General features: G+C 44.9%; 1 protein-coding gene across 1 annotated transcript; it reads right to left on the reverse strand.

The window, feature by feature from the left end:
- Positions 1–2,885: 2,885 nt before the first annotated feature.
- On the reverse strand, positions 2,886–19,197 carry SLC26A3 (solute carrier family 26 member 3). The gene is made up of 20 exons (XM_068400945.1): positions 19,067–19,197; positions 18,118–18,257; positions 16,586–16,696; positions 16,338–16,495; positions 15,404–15,568; positions 14,549–14,701; positions 13,878–13,960; positions 12,420–12,567; positions 12,173–12,286; positions 11,979–12,056; positions 11,452–11,547; positions 10,338–10,444; positions 9,997–10,066; positions 9,815–9,907; positions 7,639–7,734; positions 6,778–7,011; positions 5,026–5,080; positions 4,371–4,516; positions 3,536–3,601; positions 2,886–2,909 (listed from the first exon to the last, which is right to left on the reverse strand). Exons 1-20 carry the CDS (start codon positions 19,195–19,197, stop codon positions 2,886–2,888), a joined length of 2,268 nt encoding a protein of 755 aa, XP_068257046.1.
- Between the last annotated feature and the right edge of the window lie 276 nt (positions 19,198–19,473).

The following is a 19,473-nucleotide window of genomic DNA, read 5'->3' on the forward strand; positions in this document are numbered from 1 at the left end:
CTCATGTTAAATCCCTGATGTATCTGTGTCTCTTTTTGCCAGCCCTTGAATACAGGCTCTCCATTCCACAAAGATCCTCATAGCAATTTTCCTTATTGATTGCAGTTTGACTTCATCTTTCGTGAACTGGAGGGCTCAGTCCTGAAGTTCGGAGTATTTAGAGTGAAATCTCCCCTGTGCATTGCACAGTAGCACTAATATGTTCCTCATTCTGCTGGGAAAATCTGTTCTGATACAATCTATGATTTTTTGGAAGGCTGCTTTAGAAAAGTAATTCAGTGACATCCTGGTTGTACCTGTTCTCAGGTACTGCTATGCTGGTTGTCTGGCTCACGACACGTACCTGACTTAGCCAGCAAGTCTGCTGTGGCACGCTCAGAAGAGCAGCAGGCCAGTACAACTGCCCACCATCCATCTGACATCTGTAACATCTCGCTGTGAGTACCACCCAAGGCCGCCCCTCCCATGCCATTTCCGGTGCACGATCACCCACTGCAGAACTGCAGCTTGTTATTCAGCTGCAAATGCATGAGTGTGTTTTCTGAATGCTGAACTTCTCTTACCTCAGCGTTCAAGGTCACCTCATTCTTTCTGTATTCAAAACCTCCTCACTTAATATTGTCTTCCAGCTTGGTTTCATTAGCAGATTTCATCAGATAACTCCAGACTTTTGAAAAAAATGAAACCAAGTAATGAAAACATTTAACAGATCGGTGCTCCCTCTACCCTGGTACTTCCCTTTCAAAGCTCCTAGTTGTTAACCTCCTCTTTAGTCTGATCCATCTTCACCTTTCAGTGCCTTTAGACATCCCATCTTAGCCAATGGCACTAACAGTTGCCCACTGGCATGGCACAGAGGGCTTTACTCAGGTCCAGAGAGGTGACGTCTATGGCATTTCCCTTTGGAAAATCAGTTTTCTAAAGGTACCAGGTGGACATGTCTTGTGTATATGTACTTTCTATTAAACCAAGTGGCATTTCTCCCCACTTATTTCTGTCTGGTTTTCCTTCAAATCTTGTTTTGAAGTCTTGCATGCTACAGAGACAAAAATCTGGTTCTCCTTCCCTTCAGCCTTCCTAACTACAAGCCCAAATGCATGGTTCTGGTCACCTCAGCTTGGCTGAAAGTCAAAACTAGGCTTGAAAACAAAAAACTCTTGTGATTTCAGATTGCTGTTTCTTTCAGACTCCAGGGATGGTTCTGTTTTCCTCTAGGCTGAGGATTTTTATACCTCCAGCACTTGCTGTCCTAAATTAAGACTCCTGTCACTCTTGCATTTTACAGAATCACAGAATGGTTGGGGTTGGAAGGGACCTCTGGAGATCATCTAGTCCAACCCCCTGCCAAAGCAGGTTCCCCTAGAGCACGTTGCACAGGGTCACATCCAGGCAGGTTTTGAGTATCTCCAGAGAAGGAGACTCCACACCCTCCCTGGGCAGCCTGTTCCAGTGCTCTGTCACCCTCAAAGTAAAGAAGTTTTTCCTCATATTGAGATGGAACTTCCCATTTTTCAGTTTGTGCCCATTGCCCCTTGTCCTGTCACTGGGCACCATGGAGAAGAGTCTGGCCCCATCCTCTTGACACCCGCCCCTAAGGTATTTGTGAGCATTGATAAGATCCCCTTTTAGCCTGCCCTTCTCCAGGCTAAACAGACCCCGCTCTCTCAGCTGTTTCTCATAAGAGATGCAGATTTTCTCTGAAAGATGTGCTGTAGTTCAGCTTCCAGCCTTGGCGTTCCAGCAGGAGTAGATTGTCAGCAGTTTTACAACTGGGTTGTGCAAACTAGAGGATCAGAATAGACTCTTTTGAAGGTAAAGTCCTTTGAGCATCTGTCCAAGAGACCTGGGCAATTCAGCCTGCGTGCCTGGCAGCTCCACACTCACAGCTCCTCCTGAGCTGAGCTCTGGGGCCAGCGGTCTGTCTGCTTGCTGGGGGACACTCTCATTGATTATGAGCTACCTCCATGGTATATTGACAAATACAGCAAGCAATGCAGAATTACCAAAATCATTATTTAATAGTTCACTATAAATGCATCCTCTCTTACACGCTTTATATCAGCCGAAGCCAAATCAATCAATCATGTTTCACAGAATCACAGAATCACAGAATGGTTAAGGGTTGGAAGGGACCTCTGGAGATCATCTAGTCCAACCCCCTGCCAAGGCAGGTTCACCTAGAGCATGTTGCACAGGGTCGCGTCCAGGAGGGTTTTGAATATCTTCAGAGAAGGAGACTCCACACCCTCCCTGGGCAGCCTGTTCCAGTGCCATGTTTGGATCTGAAAACACCGTGTCTTTCCTGAACGATCTTTGTGTTTTACAGCAGATACATTGGTCACTGTGTGCACTACGCTCATGGTAGTGAGCTGAAAACAAGTTTAATAACTCAGTCTACAAGATATCTTACACACCATAAGGAAAACTTTATACAAGTTATATACAAAGTGACGATAAAATATCACTCCCAACTATTAGTCCGTGTTATAAATTACGAGATTTCAAATATTTATATATTCTCTAGTAACTGTACAGGTTGTCTACAAACTGTCAGAATAATATAGATATATGTACAAGTATATGCAAATAGGGCTAACATTACCTGCCACTTCAACTCTGGGGATAGGCTGTCAGCAAGGTATGAAATAAGAAAATCTGTGTGATTTTTGCCTCCATGTATGTACATAAATACATTTTTATATATATACAGAGACACATAAAGACTAACAAGCCCATTCCAAAACCTGGAACATAACCATATGTAGTAAATAATTCTTAAGGTATATGAAAGTATCCTTCGATCTTCATGTTCATCACTGCACCTGCATTCATCTTCTGTAAGTGACATTGTGTTGCTGGAGGATATTATATTTAGAAAATGAAATCTAAAATTTTGTTTCTGTTGGAATCTGTAGGAAATAAAAGGAAATAAATGTCACCCTCTGTAAGGAATAGCCAGGGCAGGTGCCCTCCGGTGAGTGATATGTAAGAATTTACTCCTCTAAAGCATTTGTGTGGGAAGACTGTGGTCCGACTTTTTTTCCTTATGGGGTTGCCATGACTGGTTACTGCCCTTCTCTTTAAGTCCGTGATGAAAGGCTGCATGTGTCCCTTTCTTATCCCTGTCTCCAGACTCCCCTTCTGCCTGTGGCATTTAGATAAATTGGACTAATGCTCGTGTCTATGCCACATGGACATGCTACCAGTAAGCTCATCATGGGGGACCTGTGATGTACAGGTGAGGAGACCAGGGGAGAGCCTGGTGAGATGGCATTTACCCGCCTTCCCTCTGTGGACTCCCAGTGCACAAGGCAAGGCTTGTGAGCTGAGCCCCATGCCTCTTACTCCTGTAAGGCTTTGCCTTCAGTCAAATCCCATTAATAAGCTGTCTGGATGCTTTCTGCCCTTGGCTGACACAAGAGCTCGGGGATGAAGATGCTTTTGTTATCTGACCTAGCTGTTCAGTTCCCGTGAACAGCTTTTGGGGCTGCGTTTCCTATGGTTGGAGTGCTGCTACCAGAGCCGGGAGTCTTACCGTGCCCTCCCGGCTGCGCAGTCCATTGCTGGGGATGATGATATAGTCATTGCTGCTACCTTTCTCCTGCAGTGAACACAAGAAGTTGTGGGTTAGGAAATGGATTGTTTCTTTTTTTCCTTTTTCACATTGAAGAAGGTATTGCTTTTACATCTCTGGAGCATGCTTGGGAAGTTGACCTGGAAGGAAAGGAGCTCTCACTTGTGAGCCCTATATACCCCCGGTAGCCTCCAGATCAGTGCAGAAGAGCTGGGCCAGTTCAGCGAAGTGGGATTGGACAGTTTCCAGGTGAGTATCATTCTGGGTTTGGTACTTTTAAACAGATTTAACATACGGACGATCCTTTCTTGCTCTTGTTGTAAGAACATTCTCAGAAAGGCCAACACTAAATTTGGCTGTACAAATGTATCTACACTACTTTAGCACTCCTTTTGAAGGTAGGCAGGCCTGGGAAGCCCACATGGAAGCAGCATCAAGTCTGCCTTGCAAGAGCCGCTGCAGCATGAGCAGCAGTCCCCCACTGGGTGGGTGATGACAGACGACTGCCGAAGGATGGGCTGGGATTTCGCCCCACACTGTGCTCTTCCCAAGGAGGTGGCTTCAAGTGAAGTCCATGGCCAGGCCAGTCTCCAGTGGGAATTATTCACTCCTTTCACTAGTAGTTTACCAGGCAACTGGACCAGGGGCCACTTTTACTCTCCAAATTTATTGCAGACCAGCTGAGTTTTAATCATCAACTTTTTGGATATGGAGATGGTGTAGGGCACGTGGCTATCTCTTCAGGGCACTGTACTAAAGGCACTAAAGTAGCGAAAGATGAAAACTGTAGTGTTACCTCAGCGAGCTTCAATTTAGGGGAGCTGGCTACATCCTTCTTCATCAAAATGTGTAAAACCGCGTCATGAATGGTGAGGAAAAACATGGATGGCTTGATCTCCTCATCAAAAAATGCACATCTCTCCAGTTTGTCCAGGAAGCCCTCTGGGGGGGGAACAAAATCAAAGCACAAAGTGACCTGTGGGCCTTGAAAATGAAGAAATAGTGTATCCCAAGGATGTCCACTGAGCAAACACAGGAATTGCTGGTATACTGCACTGTTTTATTTGTTAGAGCAGATGGGTTCCTCTTCACTGATGTGGAGAGGGTGGGATATAAATGCCCATCGGTACTGCCCAGCTTGATGCCAGGCAGAAGGGAATTTGAGCCCTGTTTCTTATTTAATGCCTAGCCCAGGCTGCCCGATAGCGGGTCTTGCAGCCCAGAGCTGAACAGCACGGCAGCAGATGTAGGTAAAATGAGCTGTCGTGCATGGTCCCAGCCCAGTGGGGACAGCATGGGAGAGATGATGCCTCTGGTCAGCTGGATCTGCTTGCTATCAAAGACCGGAAGGTAAAACTGGGGTGATCCTCTGCAGCCATGCTCGGTGGTGGACAGGGAAGGCAGTGGGATGAGGCATCCATGGTGATGCTGATGGAAAGGCAAGTACTCACCATGTGCCCCTGCAATGTAAATGTCGATGTCGATCCGGACAAATTCTTTCAAAGTCTGTTAAACCGGAAAGAGGCACCATTTAGATAACTGCTATTTTTGCTGATAACAGCCATTATGGTGATTAACCACCGCAAATACACAAGCCATTTTAAGATATCTAAGATCTATGATGTTAAGCAGCTCTAAATTCAAGCTCTGCTGCACTTGGAGGCAGGATGGTCTCTTCACATGGCTGCAGACAGGGATGACCAAAAAGGGGCAGTATTAAATATATATAGCCCACAGTGAAAAAGATATTGTCTCATAAATTGTATGGCTTTATTGTACCTAATTGGCCCATGATGAAACTGAGACTCCAAAAGCTTCTGGGGAGATTTTATATAACTGGGAATTTGAGCAGAACTACAGTTCCCACTGACACAGCAGGTGTTTAGTTCCTATGGAAATAGATTCACACACCCTATGTGGCTCTAGATAGTTAACTTTAGCTACTACTGTTTGAAAATGTTGTTCTTATTGCTTTGTTCAAGGTTATCCTGGGAAGCGAGAACAGGAGCAGAAATGAAACTCCAATGCTCCAACTCCCAGACTGACGTTTAAAGCTATATTTCGTGTGTATGTTTCTGTGAAGCTTCCCAAAATCTTAACAGGTGAAGAAAGGGTGCCACAGCCAACACACTAATTCCAAGAAAATTTAGGTTGATTATTTAATCCATTTTCTAAACATTTCCTATGGAAAATGTACATTAAAATTCACATAAACTCAAAGGTTGCCACTTACTTTCCAGTCTGTGTAGGAATACCTTTAAGAAGCAAGCTAGAAACACAGAATAGAATGACAGGATGGTTTGGGTTGGAAGGGACCTTTAAAGATCATCTAGTTCCAACCCCCCTGCCGTGGGTAGGGACATCTTCCACTAGACCAGATTGCTCAAAGCCCCATCCAATCTGGCCTTAAACATTGCCAGGGAGGGGGCATCCACAGCTTCTCTGGGCAACCTGTTCCAGTGTCTCACCACCCTCATCGTAAAGAATTTCTTTCTTATATCTCATCTAAGTCTACCCTCTTTCAGTTTAAACCTGTTGCCCCTTGTCCTGTCACTACAGGCCTTGGTAAAAAGTCTCTCTCCATCTTTCTTATAAGCCCCCTTGAAGTATGGAAAGGCCATAATAAGGTCTCCCCAGAGCCTTCTCTTCTCCAGGCTGAACAACCCCAACTTTCTCAAGCCTTTTGTCATAGGGGAGGTGCTCCAGCCCTCTGATCAGTTTTGTAGCCCTCCTCTGGACCTGCTCTAACAGATTTGTGTCTTTCTTGTGCTGGGGCCCCAGAGCTGGACACAGTACTGCAGGTGGGGTCTCACCAGAGCAGAGCAGAGGGGGAGAATCACCTCCCTCGACCTGCTGGCCACGCTGCTTTTGATGCAGCCCAGGGTACAATTGGCTTTCTGTGCTGTGAGCACACATTGCTGGCTCATGTCCAATTTTTCATCCACTGGTATCTCCAAGTCCTTCCCTTCAAGGCTTCTCTCAATACATTCCTCCAGCCTGCACTGATACTGGGAATTGCCCTGACCCAGGTGGAGGACCTTGCACTTGCCCTTGTTGAACTTCATGAGGTTCACACTGGCCCACTGCTCAAGTCTGTCAAGGTCCCTCTGGATGTCATCCCTTCCCTCAAGCACATCCCTCGAGTGTAACTACATTCGTATGTTTTTCTTTCATATGGTCACTGTCTTGTGAATTACAATTACCTTTTGCAGGACTCTCATGGCAGAAAAATCGAGGAAGGACACTGCTGAGAAATCCAGAATGATGCTGTGGATGTCAACCCGGGGCACAGTGATGCCAGGAGGGAGGTCAGTGCCCCAGTTGATCCGAACAGGCAAGTCTGTCATGTTGGTGGGCTGGTCCAGCTCCTCTATCCTGTTGTTGTCTAATTCTTCATCTGACTCGTGTGTATTGTTAGCCATGCAAATCAGGCCTTTCTGTGTTGTCAGAGAAAAGTGTCATAATTAATACTTTTCTTTAAGACCCAGACAAGGAAGTAGTGCATCTTACTCAAGGGCGAGAGTGGTGGCAATGCAAAGCTGATGTACCCATGAGATGGAGAAGGACCCACCTGCACTTGACACTAGAAAAAGTTCTGTCTCTCCTTGTCTGGAGGAGTTTAGGAATGTTGGCTTTCCTCTCATCAATCATTTAATCATTATCATAATCAGTTAATGATGGCTTTTTATTGTTCCCTGAAGTCAATGGTCAGATACTTTGATTCAGTAGTTTTGGAACAACTCAACAAAAAGCATGCAGGATTTGGGATGGGAGAAAAACAGCTTTATCCTACCATTAATGCAGCACAAACATCACCTCTGTGGGATCTGATCCTGCCATTTGATGCCAAACAAAGCTACAGTGGGCACATACAAGGTCTACCCATGATAAAGCTGTAGGTCTCTAACTGTGAGAGATATTTAAAATCTTATTTTTGAAATTTGTTTGTGTCATGAAGTGGCAACTTGGGGAATAGCATATGTAATTAGGACAGGAGCTGTGAGCTCACGTCAAGCCAGGGAGCTGGTTGCTTAACCCCTCCTGGGTGGGGTTGCCTTACATACAGGCGTCACTTGCAGCTCTCCTTTCTTCAGCATCTTCCTGATCTTCCTCAGAGCTTTATTGCGTTTCCTCAGGACTCTCAGTGGGTTGAAGCCAACCTGCAGAAACAGCACTTTGAATAACTAAAAAAAAAGCCCCCAGTGACACCAGGGGAAGGACACAGCATCTCATGTGGTTTTTCTTTGCAGTCATGATGAGCATAGCTTGGACTTGTTGCCTACGACTTTTCATCAGTTCCAACAAGGGCCTTTTTTCTTGGTTGGAAAGATGTCTACAGGTATGACTGCAAATGAGGCAGGCCCATCTGTGCTAGCTTTAGGACACCAGCATGGACAGCATTATAGCAGTGACAATACTGTAGCACAGGCCAGTAACAACAGCAGGCTGGTGCAGTGCTGGCTAGGCCAGAGCTTGTCCTACTTATCTTCATTACGAGACAGCCACCCATGTGACCGAGATGAGAGAGCTCACAGGTTGTATCAGCTCTGTGCCACCTGACTGCAGCATGGGTCCTATACACATCATTTTGTTTTCTTGAAGAAGAAAAACATATGCTGGCTGCATATGTCTCTTGAATCTCTCAGCTGGTTTCAGCAAAATTAGATGGCAGGTATATTAGGCTAATAAGGGTTACAAAAATATGAAATTCCTTATCAACTCCCCCCAAGAGCAGCAGGAAGGGGAAGTTATGGGTGCAAGAGTTAGCCTTAGAGTAGAATAGACTATTTCCATTGGAAGGGACCTACGATGATCATCTAGTCCAACTGCCTGACCGCTTCAGGGCTGACCAAGTTAAAGCATGTTATTAAGGGCATTGTCTAAATGCCTCTTGAACACTGATAGGCTTGGGGCATTGACCACCTCTCTAGGAAGCCTATTCCAGTGTTTGACCACCCTCACAGTAAAGAAATGCTCCCTAATGTCCAGTCTGAACCTCCCCTGATGCAGCTTTGAATCATTCCCACACGTCCTGTCACTGGGTACCAGAGAGAAGAGATCAGCACCTCCCTCCCCACTTCACCTCCTCAGGAAGCTGTAGAGAGCAATGGGGTCACCCCTCAGCCTCCTTTTCTCCAAACTAGACAAGCCCAAAGTCCTCAGCCGCTCCTCGCAGGACATTCCCTCCAGCCCTGTCACCAGCTTTGTTGCCCTCCTCTGGACGCATTCAGGGACCTTTACATCCTTCTTAAATTGTGGGGCCCAGAACTACACGTGTTTCTCAAGGTGAGGCCACACCAATGCTGAATACAGCGGGATAATCACCTTTCTTATTATGCTGAAAATTTTAAACTCAACAGTTTCATGATCACTGTGGCCAAGACAGCCACCTGCCATCACACTCCCACGAGTCCTCTATTCACAAATAGCAAGTCTAGGAGGGCATTTTTCCTAGCTGGCTCACTGAGTACCTGTGACAAGAAGTTATCAGCTCCTACAAACTTCAAGAATTTCCAAGACCTGCTCATCACAGCAGTATGATATTCCCAGTTGATGTCTGGGAAGTTGGAATCTCCCATAAGCACAAGGGCTACTGATCCTGAAATTTCTCCTAATTGCCTGTAGAATAACTCATTAGTGCTTACATCCTGGCTGGGCAACCGGTAGCAGACACTCACTACAACATCTTTGTTTTGCAAGTTTGGTTCAGTCTGGGGTTGGCGAGAGAGGGCTCACCCTCTCTGGCACAGTGAGGGCTCAGGGGTCTTGACTCTCCGTGCTGGTTACAGAAAGACTGTCTGCCTTCATCCAGTTTGTCATGGAAGAAATTAAGACCTCTTTGATAGTGTGATTTCATTCAGATTTTCTTCTGACTGTTGAGGTTAAGTTCTTTGGGGCAAGATGAGTAAACTAGTTTTTATTGGGTGTAAATAAATACTAATAAAATAAAATAATATGTCCCTTTATATTCTCTATGTTTGAATTACTTTCTTCTAAAGGACTTAGAATATTTATATACATTGTTATGGCATAAGTTCAGCATGAGTCAGGCTGTTCTCTTTCTCAGAGGAGTGTACATACATGTGGCATTACAGTAGTGGCAACAATATTTGAATAATTAGTGAAAAATTAATCTTTGAACTGTGGACTGACTGCATATGTAGTAATTATTGGGAAATTGTATTCACCTTAATGTGTCATGCAATTCATATGTTCAGAATGACAGCCCCAGGCACTTACAGCAGTGATGAGTTTCTCCCTGAAGAATTCAATATTAGCAAAGAAGATGGGCGATGAGCACCTGAAAATCTTCACTCCCTCTGGCTCGTAGATCTGTACAATGAAGGAACAGTGTCAGTAACGATGTCTGCTATAGAAACACAAATGCAGCAGATGATAAACGAAATGTGACAATTTCTTACGTCGGTGTAATCCTTCCTGTTCCTGTAGATGTTACTTCTCCCAACATTAGCCAAAACGGTGCAGCTTGGACTGTGAACAAACACACACACACGCACAATTATTTGTACCCCTTACTGAAACCTGGCGGAAGGGAAGGGTCAGAGAAAGCAACATCAGCTTCAGTTCTTCAGACTGAAGCAGGACCCACATCCAAAGGTTTACACCTGTAAATGATTTTTCCATACATAGTTGCTGGACAGACCAAGGCATGGGACTGTTGGTCACCTCTGTATAGGGGAAATTAATTTATAACAGGAGGCCCTGAGATGATATCTTTTCATTGTATTCAAAAGGTACTTACATCTGGGAGCGGATCACCACAGTCAGCAGCTGGAATGCCACGGCGGTTGCTAGCCCAATATCCAGGCCAAGAAAAACAGCAGCTAAGAAAGTCACCACCCATATAACCTGTAACGAGCAGATGGATGGCAGCAGTTACAAGCATGTCAAGGACCTGGGTTGTGAGCCCAGGGTGGGAGCAGTGACGTCTGGACTGTTTTTCAGATCTGGTCCAGGCTGTCCACCCACCTTTGGTGAGGGCTTTCGTGATTCCTAGGGATTTTTTTCCTTTTAAAATAGGGCCAGGCTTACCAGGGAGTGTTTCTAGGGATGACAATTTCTGTACAATAAAGGCTTAGAATAACAGATGTGTGGATGGTGGTTCACTAAATGCTCAATCAAAATCCAGCAGAAAGGCAAGGTTACAAGTAAATCAGGATCTTGGTAGAGCTGAGAGTTGTAAATATGCTTTGGATATCAAAACAGGCAAATGTAGGTGCTGTGAATGTACTTGACTGATAAGCACAAAGGACTAAACACTGATCTCAAAGTATTTTCACGTGGTAAATAACTGTTTGGTAGCTGGGAAAACTGAGGCCTGGAACCATTTGGGAACACAACGAATTGGCTGACAAGGAAGCCAAGAGCATACATTTTCTGAGTGTCAGAGGTAAGCAGTCCTACCCTCCAGCCACAAGCTTTACTCTTTGGAGTAAACCCTTCAAGCCACGATCTTCACTTGTTTTTTGCTGTGTAACCTCCATCTAATGTGCTGTGTGAGTGTGAGAAAGTGTCTCTGAATGCATAGCCAATACACTGGGTATTTAGACATTTTCTGCAACTGCCTCTCTATTAGACTTCATATAATGAACTGTGTTTTAACAGATTTTGATGAAATGGATGAAAATGAAGTTAGGAGAGAGAATCAACTCAAAATAGGTGGGACAAAATGGAAAACACAAGCAAAGGGTATAAAAGCGAAAAAGGCATGCCACTGTTGTGCTTTCCGTTTAGTGAAGCAAGGCAGGTATAAAAATAGAGATAAACTGTAAGAAAATTTGCATAATAGGTGACTTTCCCAGAGTGCTTCATTCCTGAATGCTTGTGGCACTCAACTTATAGAGTCATCAACTTACACAGTCATACTTGTCCTTTCTCCATAGGACACCTATTTCCTTGAACTGCATGAGCATTCCTTTCAAGTTGCCAAGAGCCAAAGATGCAAGGACTGACTGTTAAAAAGAGCAAAATACATGTTGAATTTTAAAGCAGGCAAAGCAAATGTTGAACATTAAGACTTAGAAGATCGTACAAAGAGGGCCAAAGTGCAGCTGAAAAGCCAGGCAGCTCCTCACGTTGCGTCACTGCTGCGAGTTGGGATGCCCCATCCATCGCACTGGAACCTCCTTAGCCATGGTGCAGCACAGATGTCTGACTTGAGGCTGCAAATCCCACTTATTTGTGGCACCTAAAAGCTGGTGCTGTGATGTTTGGTGTTTGGGACCAGATGTAGTGGTCCTCTCTGTCGTGATCTGGGAAGAAGAACTAAGCTTTGCAAACCCCTTTTTGGCTCCCACTGAAGTCTTTGGGCACTCCCAGTGGCCCCTAGAACAGCCCTGTCTTTGGCAAGCAGGAGGAAGTACCAGGTGAAACCAGTGAATACCTTCTGTAATGGTGCCAGGAGAAATCCAATGGCCAAGATCACAATCAAGACGATGACAGCCGAGATAATACCAGAAATCTGCATGAGAGAACAATTCCACCATGAATAAGTGCCAAAGGCACTATGGTCATCCAGGGAAAAAAAAAGAGAGCTTTCTCGCATTAAACGCTATCATGATCTGTTGCCTTCTATACCTGGGTTTTGCCTCCTGTGCTCTCCTGCACACCTGATCTCGACAGGGCGGTGCTGGAGGCAAATCCTTTGAATGATCCACCAACTATGTTACCCAGCCCAAAAGCAATTAGTTCCTGAAATAAAACCAAAAGAGATATTGTTCTTAAAAGCTAGTTCACGACAGTTATTCACAAGGCAAAGCATCCCTAAAATGACATATTTCTCATTGAAAAATACACTGTATAGATTTCTGTGTTATTTGCCTACCTGGTTGCCATCTATTGGGTAGTCATGCTTGATGGAATACACTTTAGCCACGGAGAAACCTACTGCAAACCCAACGATTGCAATGGAAATGATGTCGCCGATAGCCCTTTGGAGGATGCCTACATCAGGTGCAACAGGCGCTTGAAATCTGAAAGACCGAAAAATCTACTCATAAAGGATATGCCTAAGGAGACAAGGTGTCAAGCAAGCGAGCAAGGCAATGTCCAGCTTATACTGAGCACTTCGGAGAGATGCAACACATAATTGTGGATCTGAACCCTGTAAAATTTTGGGGAATACTTGATCAGAACGGGGACTCTGCTTATCCACACTCAGCTCAGTTTGTGTCTCAGCAGGTTCTCATTTCCTTGGCCAGGACCAGCCACAGCTTGTTTTGTCTGATGTGCATGCACAGTTCTGCCTTCCAGTTACACGTGGATGTATGATCTGACACGGCACTGGGGCCCTTGCACAGGCAATTTGCACATGGAAGGATTTCACTTAATTGTGATCAAAAAAAAAAAATCCCTGCATGATTCATTGAAGCAGTTTAGACAGCTAAACAAATACTTGCTGCGTCAGGTAATATTGACAAGTCTCTCAGGCTATCTGCTAGATGCTTAAGCTTTACCATTTCCTGCTCCTTTGATGAGGGGCTTTTGCAGATCCTAGGGACAATTCCTCTCTGGGCTTTTCTTTCCCCTCCCTGTGACATGAAATCTGAAGAACGGAGGCTCTTGAGCAGAAATAGCTGCTCTTCTGCAAACTTCATCCACTAACACGCCCATGGCTACAAGATGCAATCGAGAGTGCCCAGGTGAGTAAATGGCTGCAGTCTGCTGCCCTAGTAAATGTCTTCCTCCCTCTTTTTAACTTAATGTATGCCTATTAATTTTTTATGACAAAATTCTGGCATAGCTGGATATACTCTTTATATAGATATATACTGTCTATGTGGATATATACCCTCTATATGGTTATACTTGTAGAGGAGCAGACGTTGAGGCCTCTGGAGGATAACGGTGCCTGGGGAGATGCTTGTGGCTGGTCGCAGGAGACCAGGCAGAAGAACTGTGCAGTGTCCTGGTGGCTTCCCAGGACTGCAAGTGGCTGCTGAAATGTGCGTGAACTTCGAGGGAAATGAAGGGGTTCAGGAGTGAGTAGCTCAGTAAAAGGGAAAAACATCAACCTCATGCTCAACAGCTGTCTTAGAAAATGAAGCATGCAATTATTTCATGTCACAGTCTATTCTTTATTGTGTAGGAGATCTGCTCGAGCAAGTAACTTTTGCCTATTCAAAGTGTGCCCTCATATTGTTGAGAACAAAATGTTTTTCTACCTACCAAAAGAAGATGAAGCAGATATTATTTTAATCAAAAAGCAGAGCTGAACCTATTTAGCACTAACAAATTGGAGAGAACTTTTTTCTCCACTGGTAAATTTTAAGCAAATACTTACCCTTCCTCTAGTTTTCCAACAACAGCTACGTTAAATTTTTCTTCAAAGTTAACAAAATAGGAAATCAGTGCTGCTAAGACTGTCTGAAAGATAATAAACCCCATCTCCATTAGGCACATTCAAGTAAAAGTATGAAGAAACTATTAAAACCCATTTCTTTCCCTCTCCCATGTGCCCTCCAGTCTCATCACATAGCGACAGAATTACGCCCCAAGTCAGCACATCCCTTTGCTATTCAGACATCATTCCTGAAGCACCTTACAAGTATGGTTTACATTCATAAATCACATGGAGAATATATCAGAATATCTCATCAACAACAGCGAACATCCCACCCAATAAACCAGGTGTTTTCTAACAAGGTGCTGTAACAATTCTGAGGTAAAACAAGAACCACCTGCATCTATAGCAACATCCTCCAGGATTATTTCATCCAAAGGAAAAATTCAAGTTTCACAACATTTTACTCACTACAGATGTACTCAGTTAAGAACAGCTAAGTAGAGCTAAAATGCCTCACAATAGGTCATGAACGGTGTCAATTTTTCCTTACAGGTAAAATGGTAACCTATTGTTTAATACAGAACAGGAAGAAGAAATAGTTAAAAGGCTACTTCCCGTGTCACTATAGCGATGGAGCAATGGCAAAATCAAAGAGAAATGACTGTTACCACAAGGAGTTCGATCGGGATGGGAGCTGGTAACTTTGCTTTGTATCGATCGTTCATTTCTTTCACCACGAACACAATAACCAAGACAACAAGGGATGTGACAAGGTCAGCAATGTTTGTTTTTGTGATCTGGCTGAAAACGCTCTCCAGAGTCTGCAAAATCAGGAAGAAACATGTGGGGCTTTAGAAATAGTAGCGCCCTGGCACAGTAGCACTATCCTTTCCAGAAGGGCCTGTATCTGAATTGCTGTAAGGGTTATGGCGGTTGGGATTTATTCCCTGTGGCACAATGTGGATTGCAAGCCCCAATGAAAGTGCACGTGCATCATCCAAACAACAAAAGCACCCGTGAAAGACCCTTTTCACTGGCTCTTGACCCTCTTCTCCTGGCCTGCCCCTGAGGGAGAGTCGGAGCAACACGCATGTGCATGATTATAGGAAACATGAGCAATGGAATTACTGAGCAGGTGCCTATCTCTGCTCCTCCCTTCCTGTCCTCCTTCCTCCTTTCATCCAACAGCTCTCACGGAGTCATATCTAAATTAAATATATATAATATCAGTCCAGTAAACATGAAGAATTAAATGCTTCAGGCAAAGTTGAATGCTTAATTAAAATATGCCAACACACAATAGAAAATATTATCTAATTAGCCCAATGGGGTGTACCTTGGTGTTTGGCAATACATTTAAAGATCAGTCATATATTAATGACATGTCTCTCATTTTTCTCTTGCATTTCCTCCTGCTTGGCTGTTTTTATGCTGAGTTCTGTTATTACTGCCTTGTGATACACAGTCAGATATACACCACAGGTTTCAATAGCATTAACAAATAATGAACACTTGGCACTTACATAGATGATGCCAAACGGTTTATTAAATCCAGGGACAGGTAGCTGGAGCATGAATTTCAGCTGAGATACCAAAACATGGATAGCCGCAGCAGTCGTGAAACCGCTGATTAATGATTGTGATAGATAAATAACAATGAATCCAAACTGGAGAATTCCCAGAAGCAACTGAAATGCAAAATGACCGTACGTCAGTGTGATTCATTTGTGCTTTTATGAAATCTCTGCAACAAGTGAACCGTATTTAACGGGAGTAAAGATTTTCACCTAATCCCATACATCCAGGGATTAGGGAAAATATTGTCACCAGATATGCCATAAAAGTTGAGATTTAGCAACAGGGGGCATAAGACTAGTAAGAGTAATTGCTAGAGGAGTTAAAACCTATTCTTTTTATTTTATAGCTAAAATAAACCTCCTTAGTCTTAGAGTTTTCAGTACCCATATTTTTACATGATACCAGTGCTTCATGAAGCACAAACATATTAATATGTTAGGAAGGAAGGAACTGTACGAATTCTATATTAGGAAGGAAGGAGAAATTGTGGGGTTTTTTTTAAATGACAAATCCAAATACTTTACTGTTATGAGACAGAGCTTTTATTCCCCTTGCTGTGTCTGCATCATTCACATTACTCTCAAAACTACTTTTTTCCTATCCAGCAGATTGACTTTTGCTGTAGGTGGGGTGCACCTGTGTGGGATGTAGGCTCAGGTCTGGGCAAAACCAGGGATTTCACAGCATGAATCAGTGTCTGGTCACTGGAGGAGGGCAAATGTCTCCTAATCAGTGAGCCAAGGTCAGTTGTGTGGGAAAGGGAAGAGAATTACTTTGGTGACTACACCAGCAGAAAACAAAGGGGAAGACCAGTCTACCATCCATCTACTCATATACGTGCATATAGATGCTTGTGGGCACACACATATGGTTACCAACCTGAAAAATCCCAGAAAAGAAGGTTACAGATGCAGCCACCATCACCCTCTCTTCATCTATTGCTGAGATGTTTGTGGAAGTGCCGTTTCCAGCGCTGTCATCGGGGACCAGCCTGACGACGGCTCCTCCCACCATCAGACTCAGGACGGGGAAGGGACCTGAGCAGCACAAGGCATTCATTAGAGACCCGAAAGAGCAGCGTGTACTTCTTCACCAGTGAGGAGGGCAGTCTATGTGCCGGAGCTTACCCACTGAGATGTGTCTAGACGTGCCAAAGACAAAATAGACCAGAACAGGGAAAAATGCTGCATAGAGTCCGTAACCAGGGGGGACGTTCACCAGCAAAGCAAAGGCGAGACCTGCAAGGACAGACACCCGAGGAAGGCGATGAGTGTGTTATGGGCTGAAGCCAGCAGTCCCTTTGCACCTGGCATAGCAGGCTGTGTCAGAGCACACGTTTCCCAGAGGTACTTGGTGCTGTCTCTAGGCACATCAAGAATAGGAAGATCATTAGGGGCAGTCAACATAGCTTCACCAAGGGGAAGTCATGCTTAACCAACTTGATAGCCTTTTATGAGGACGTAACCCGGTGGATAGATGATGGTAAAGCTGTGGATGTGGTCTATCTCGATTTCAGTAAAGCGTTTGACATGGTCTCCCACAGCATCCTCGCAGCTAAACTGAGGAAGTGTGGTCTGGATGATCGGGTAGTGAGGTGGATTGTGAACTGGCTGAAAGAAAGAAGCCAGAGAGTGGTGGTCAATGGGACAGAGTCCAGTTGGAGGCCTGCATCTAGTGGAGTCCCTCAAGGGTCGGTACTGGGACCAGTACTATTCAATATATTCGTTAATGACTTGGATGAGGGAATAGAGTGCACTGTCAGCAAGTTCGCTGATGACACCAAACAGGGAGGAGTGGCTGACACACCGGCAGGCTGTGCAGCCATTCAGAGAGACCTAGACAGGCTGGAGAGTTGGGCGGGGAGAAATTTAATGAAATATAACAAGGGCAAGTGTAGAGTCCTGCATCTGGGCAAGAACAACCCCATGTACCAGTACAAGTTGGGGGCAGACCTGTTGGAGAGCAGCGTAGGGGAAAGGGACCTGGGGGTCCTAGTGGACAGCAGGATGACCATGAGCCAGCAGTGTGCCCTTGTGGCCAAGAAGGCCAATGGCATCCTGGGGTGTATTAGAAGGGGTGTGGTTAGCAGGTCGAGAGAGGTTCTCCTCCTCCTCTACTCTGCCCTGGTGAGGCTGCATCTGGAATATTGTGTCCAGTTCTGGGCCCCTCAGTTCAAGAAGGACAGGGAACTGCTAGAGAGAGTCCAACGCAGAGCCACGAAGATGATTAAGGGAGTGGAACATCTCCCTTATGAGGAGAGGCTGAGGGAGCTGGGTCTCTTTAGCTTGGAGAAGAGGAGACTGAGGGGTGACCTCATTAATGTTTATAAATATGTAAAGGGCAAGTGTCATGAGGATGGAGCCAGGCTCTTCTCAGTGACATCCACTGACAGGACAAGGGGCAACGGGTGCAAGCTGGAACACAGGAGGTTCCACATAAATATGAGGAAAAACTTCTTTACAGTGAGGGTAACCGAACACTGGAACAGGCTGCCCAGAGAGGTTGTGGAGTCTCCTTCTCTGGAGATGTTCAAGGCCCGCCTGGACGCGTTCCTGTGTGATATGATCTAGGTAGTCCTGCTCCGGCAGGGGGATTGGACTAGATGATCTTTCGAGGTCCCTTCCAATCCCTAACATTCTGTGATTCTGTGATTCTGTACCTTGCAGGACAGCCACGAGCCCCGTGTTGATGCCGGAGACGATGTCGCTCAGGACCCACTCCCTGAAGCGGTATGCTGGCAGCCACGAGACGACGGGAAACAAACCCAAGGCAATTTTTTTGACCCTTTGTGGGGAGCAGCTGTGAAGACACAAGAGGACAGAGCTCTGTTGGTGAACAGCTCGGCTGAGTTGCAGCCTGTCTTCGGAGAGGAAACAAAGGAGAAAGGATTCAGGTTCAGGCTGCCAGAGGTCAAAATCTCACCCAGACAGAGCTCTGATCAACCTGCTCTGCCATCTGTGCTTCAAGGAGGATCCAGTGGCCTCCAGAGGTCCCTTCCAACTGAAATTTTCATAGAATCATAGAATGGTTTGGGTTGGAGGGGACCTTTAAAGATCATCTAGTCCAACCCCCCTGCAATGAGCAGGGACATCTTCTGCTAGATCAGGTTGCTCCTAGCCCTGTCCAACCTGACCTTGAACACTTCTAGGGATGGGGCATCTACCACCTCTCTGGGCAACCTGTTCCAGTGTTTCACCACCCTCACTGTAAAAAATTTCTTCCTTATACATAGTCTGAATCTACCCTCTTTTAGTTTAAAACCATTACCCCTTGTCCTGTCGCTACAGGCCCTCTTAAAGGTCTGTCCTCATCTTTCTTATAAGCCCTCTTTAAGTATTGAAAGGCTGAAGTAAGGTCTCCCCGGAGTCTGTGCTGCCAAGTGCCCACGAAAAGAGAAGCTGCCTGGAATAAAACTGTAGGAAGACTTTTAAGGGTAATAGCAGCTAAAATTCTTTAGAAAAATCAGACATTGCATTTGGTTAATGAGTTTTCATTTGCTTTGTTGGAATCTGAGATGGAAGTTGTCAGATGGAGTTCATGCTGTCTGAGAACAGCAGTTCAGGCTGTTTTTTAGATCTGTATTAAAAAAAAAATAAAAATCTCCTTACCGAAAATATAGTTTCAGGTGATCCCAAAAGGTTTTATGGTATCTGTGCAATTTCTCGTGCTCTTCGTTGAACAAATTCTCCGAGTAAACAGGTCTGGCTATGACATAGTGGTTGCCCACAGGTTCAACCATTTCTCCTGAAATGTCAGACAAGGATGGTGACTCGTATGTGCTTCTCTCTGGCCTTTGTCACTTAAAAACCTGAAATGAAGAACAGGGTTAGCTCCTTATGTACTGTGGGGCAGGTAGCTGTAGCATAGATGAGTGAACTCCAAACTGAGCGTTACCACCTTTGAAGATCAAAAGAGATGACTGAGATACCCGCTTCACTTTGCCAAGGTGATCTGCCCCCTTGTCCTCCCACTGCAGAACAGTGTTTCGCTGGAGCATGAAGTACTTATTTCTAAA

The sequence above is a fragment of the Nyctibius grandis genome, chromosome 5, assembly GCF_013368605.1.
Source record: "Nyctibius grandis isolate bNycGra1 chromosome 5, bNycGra1.pri, whole genome shotgun sequence".
Lineage (NCBI taxonomy): Eukaryota > Metazoa > Chordata > Aves > Nyctibiiformes > Nyctibiidae > Nyctibius > Nyctibius grandis.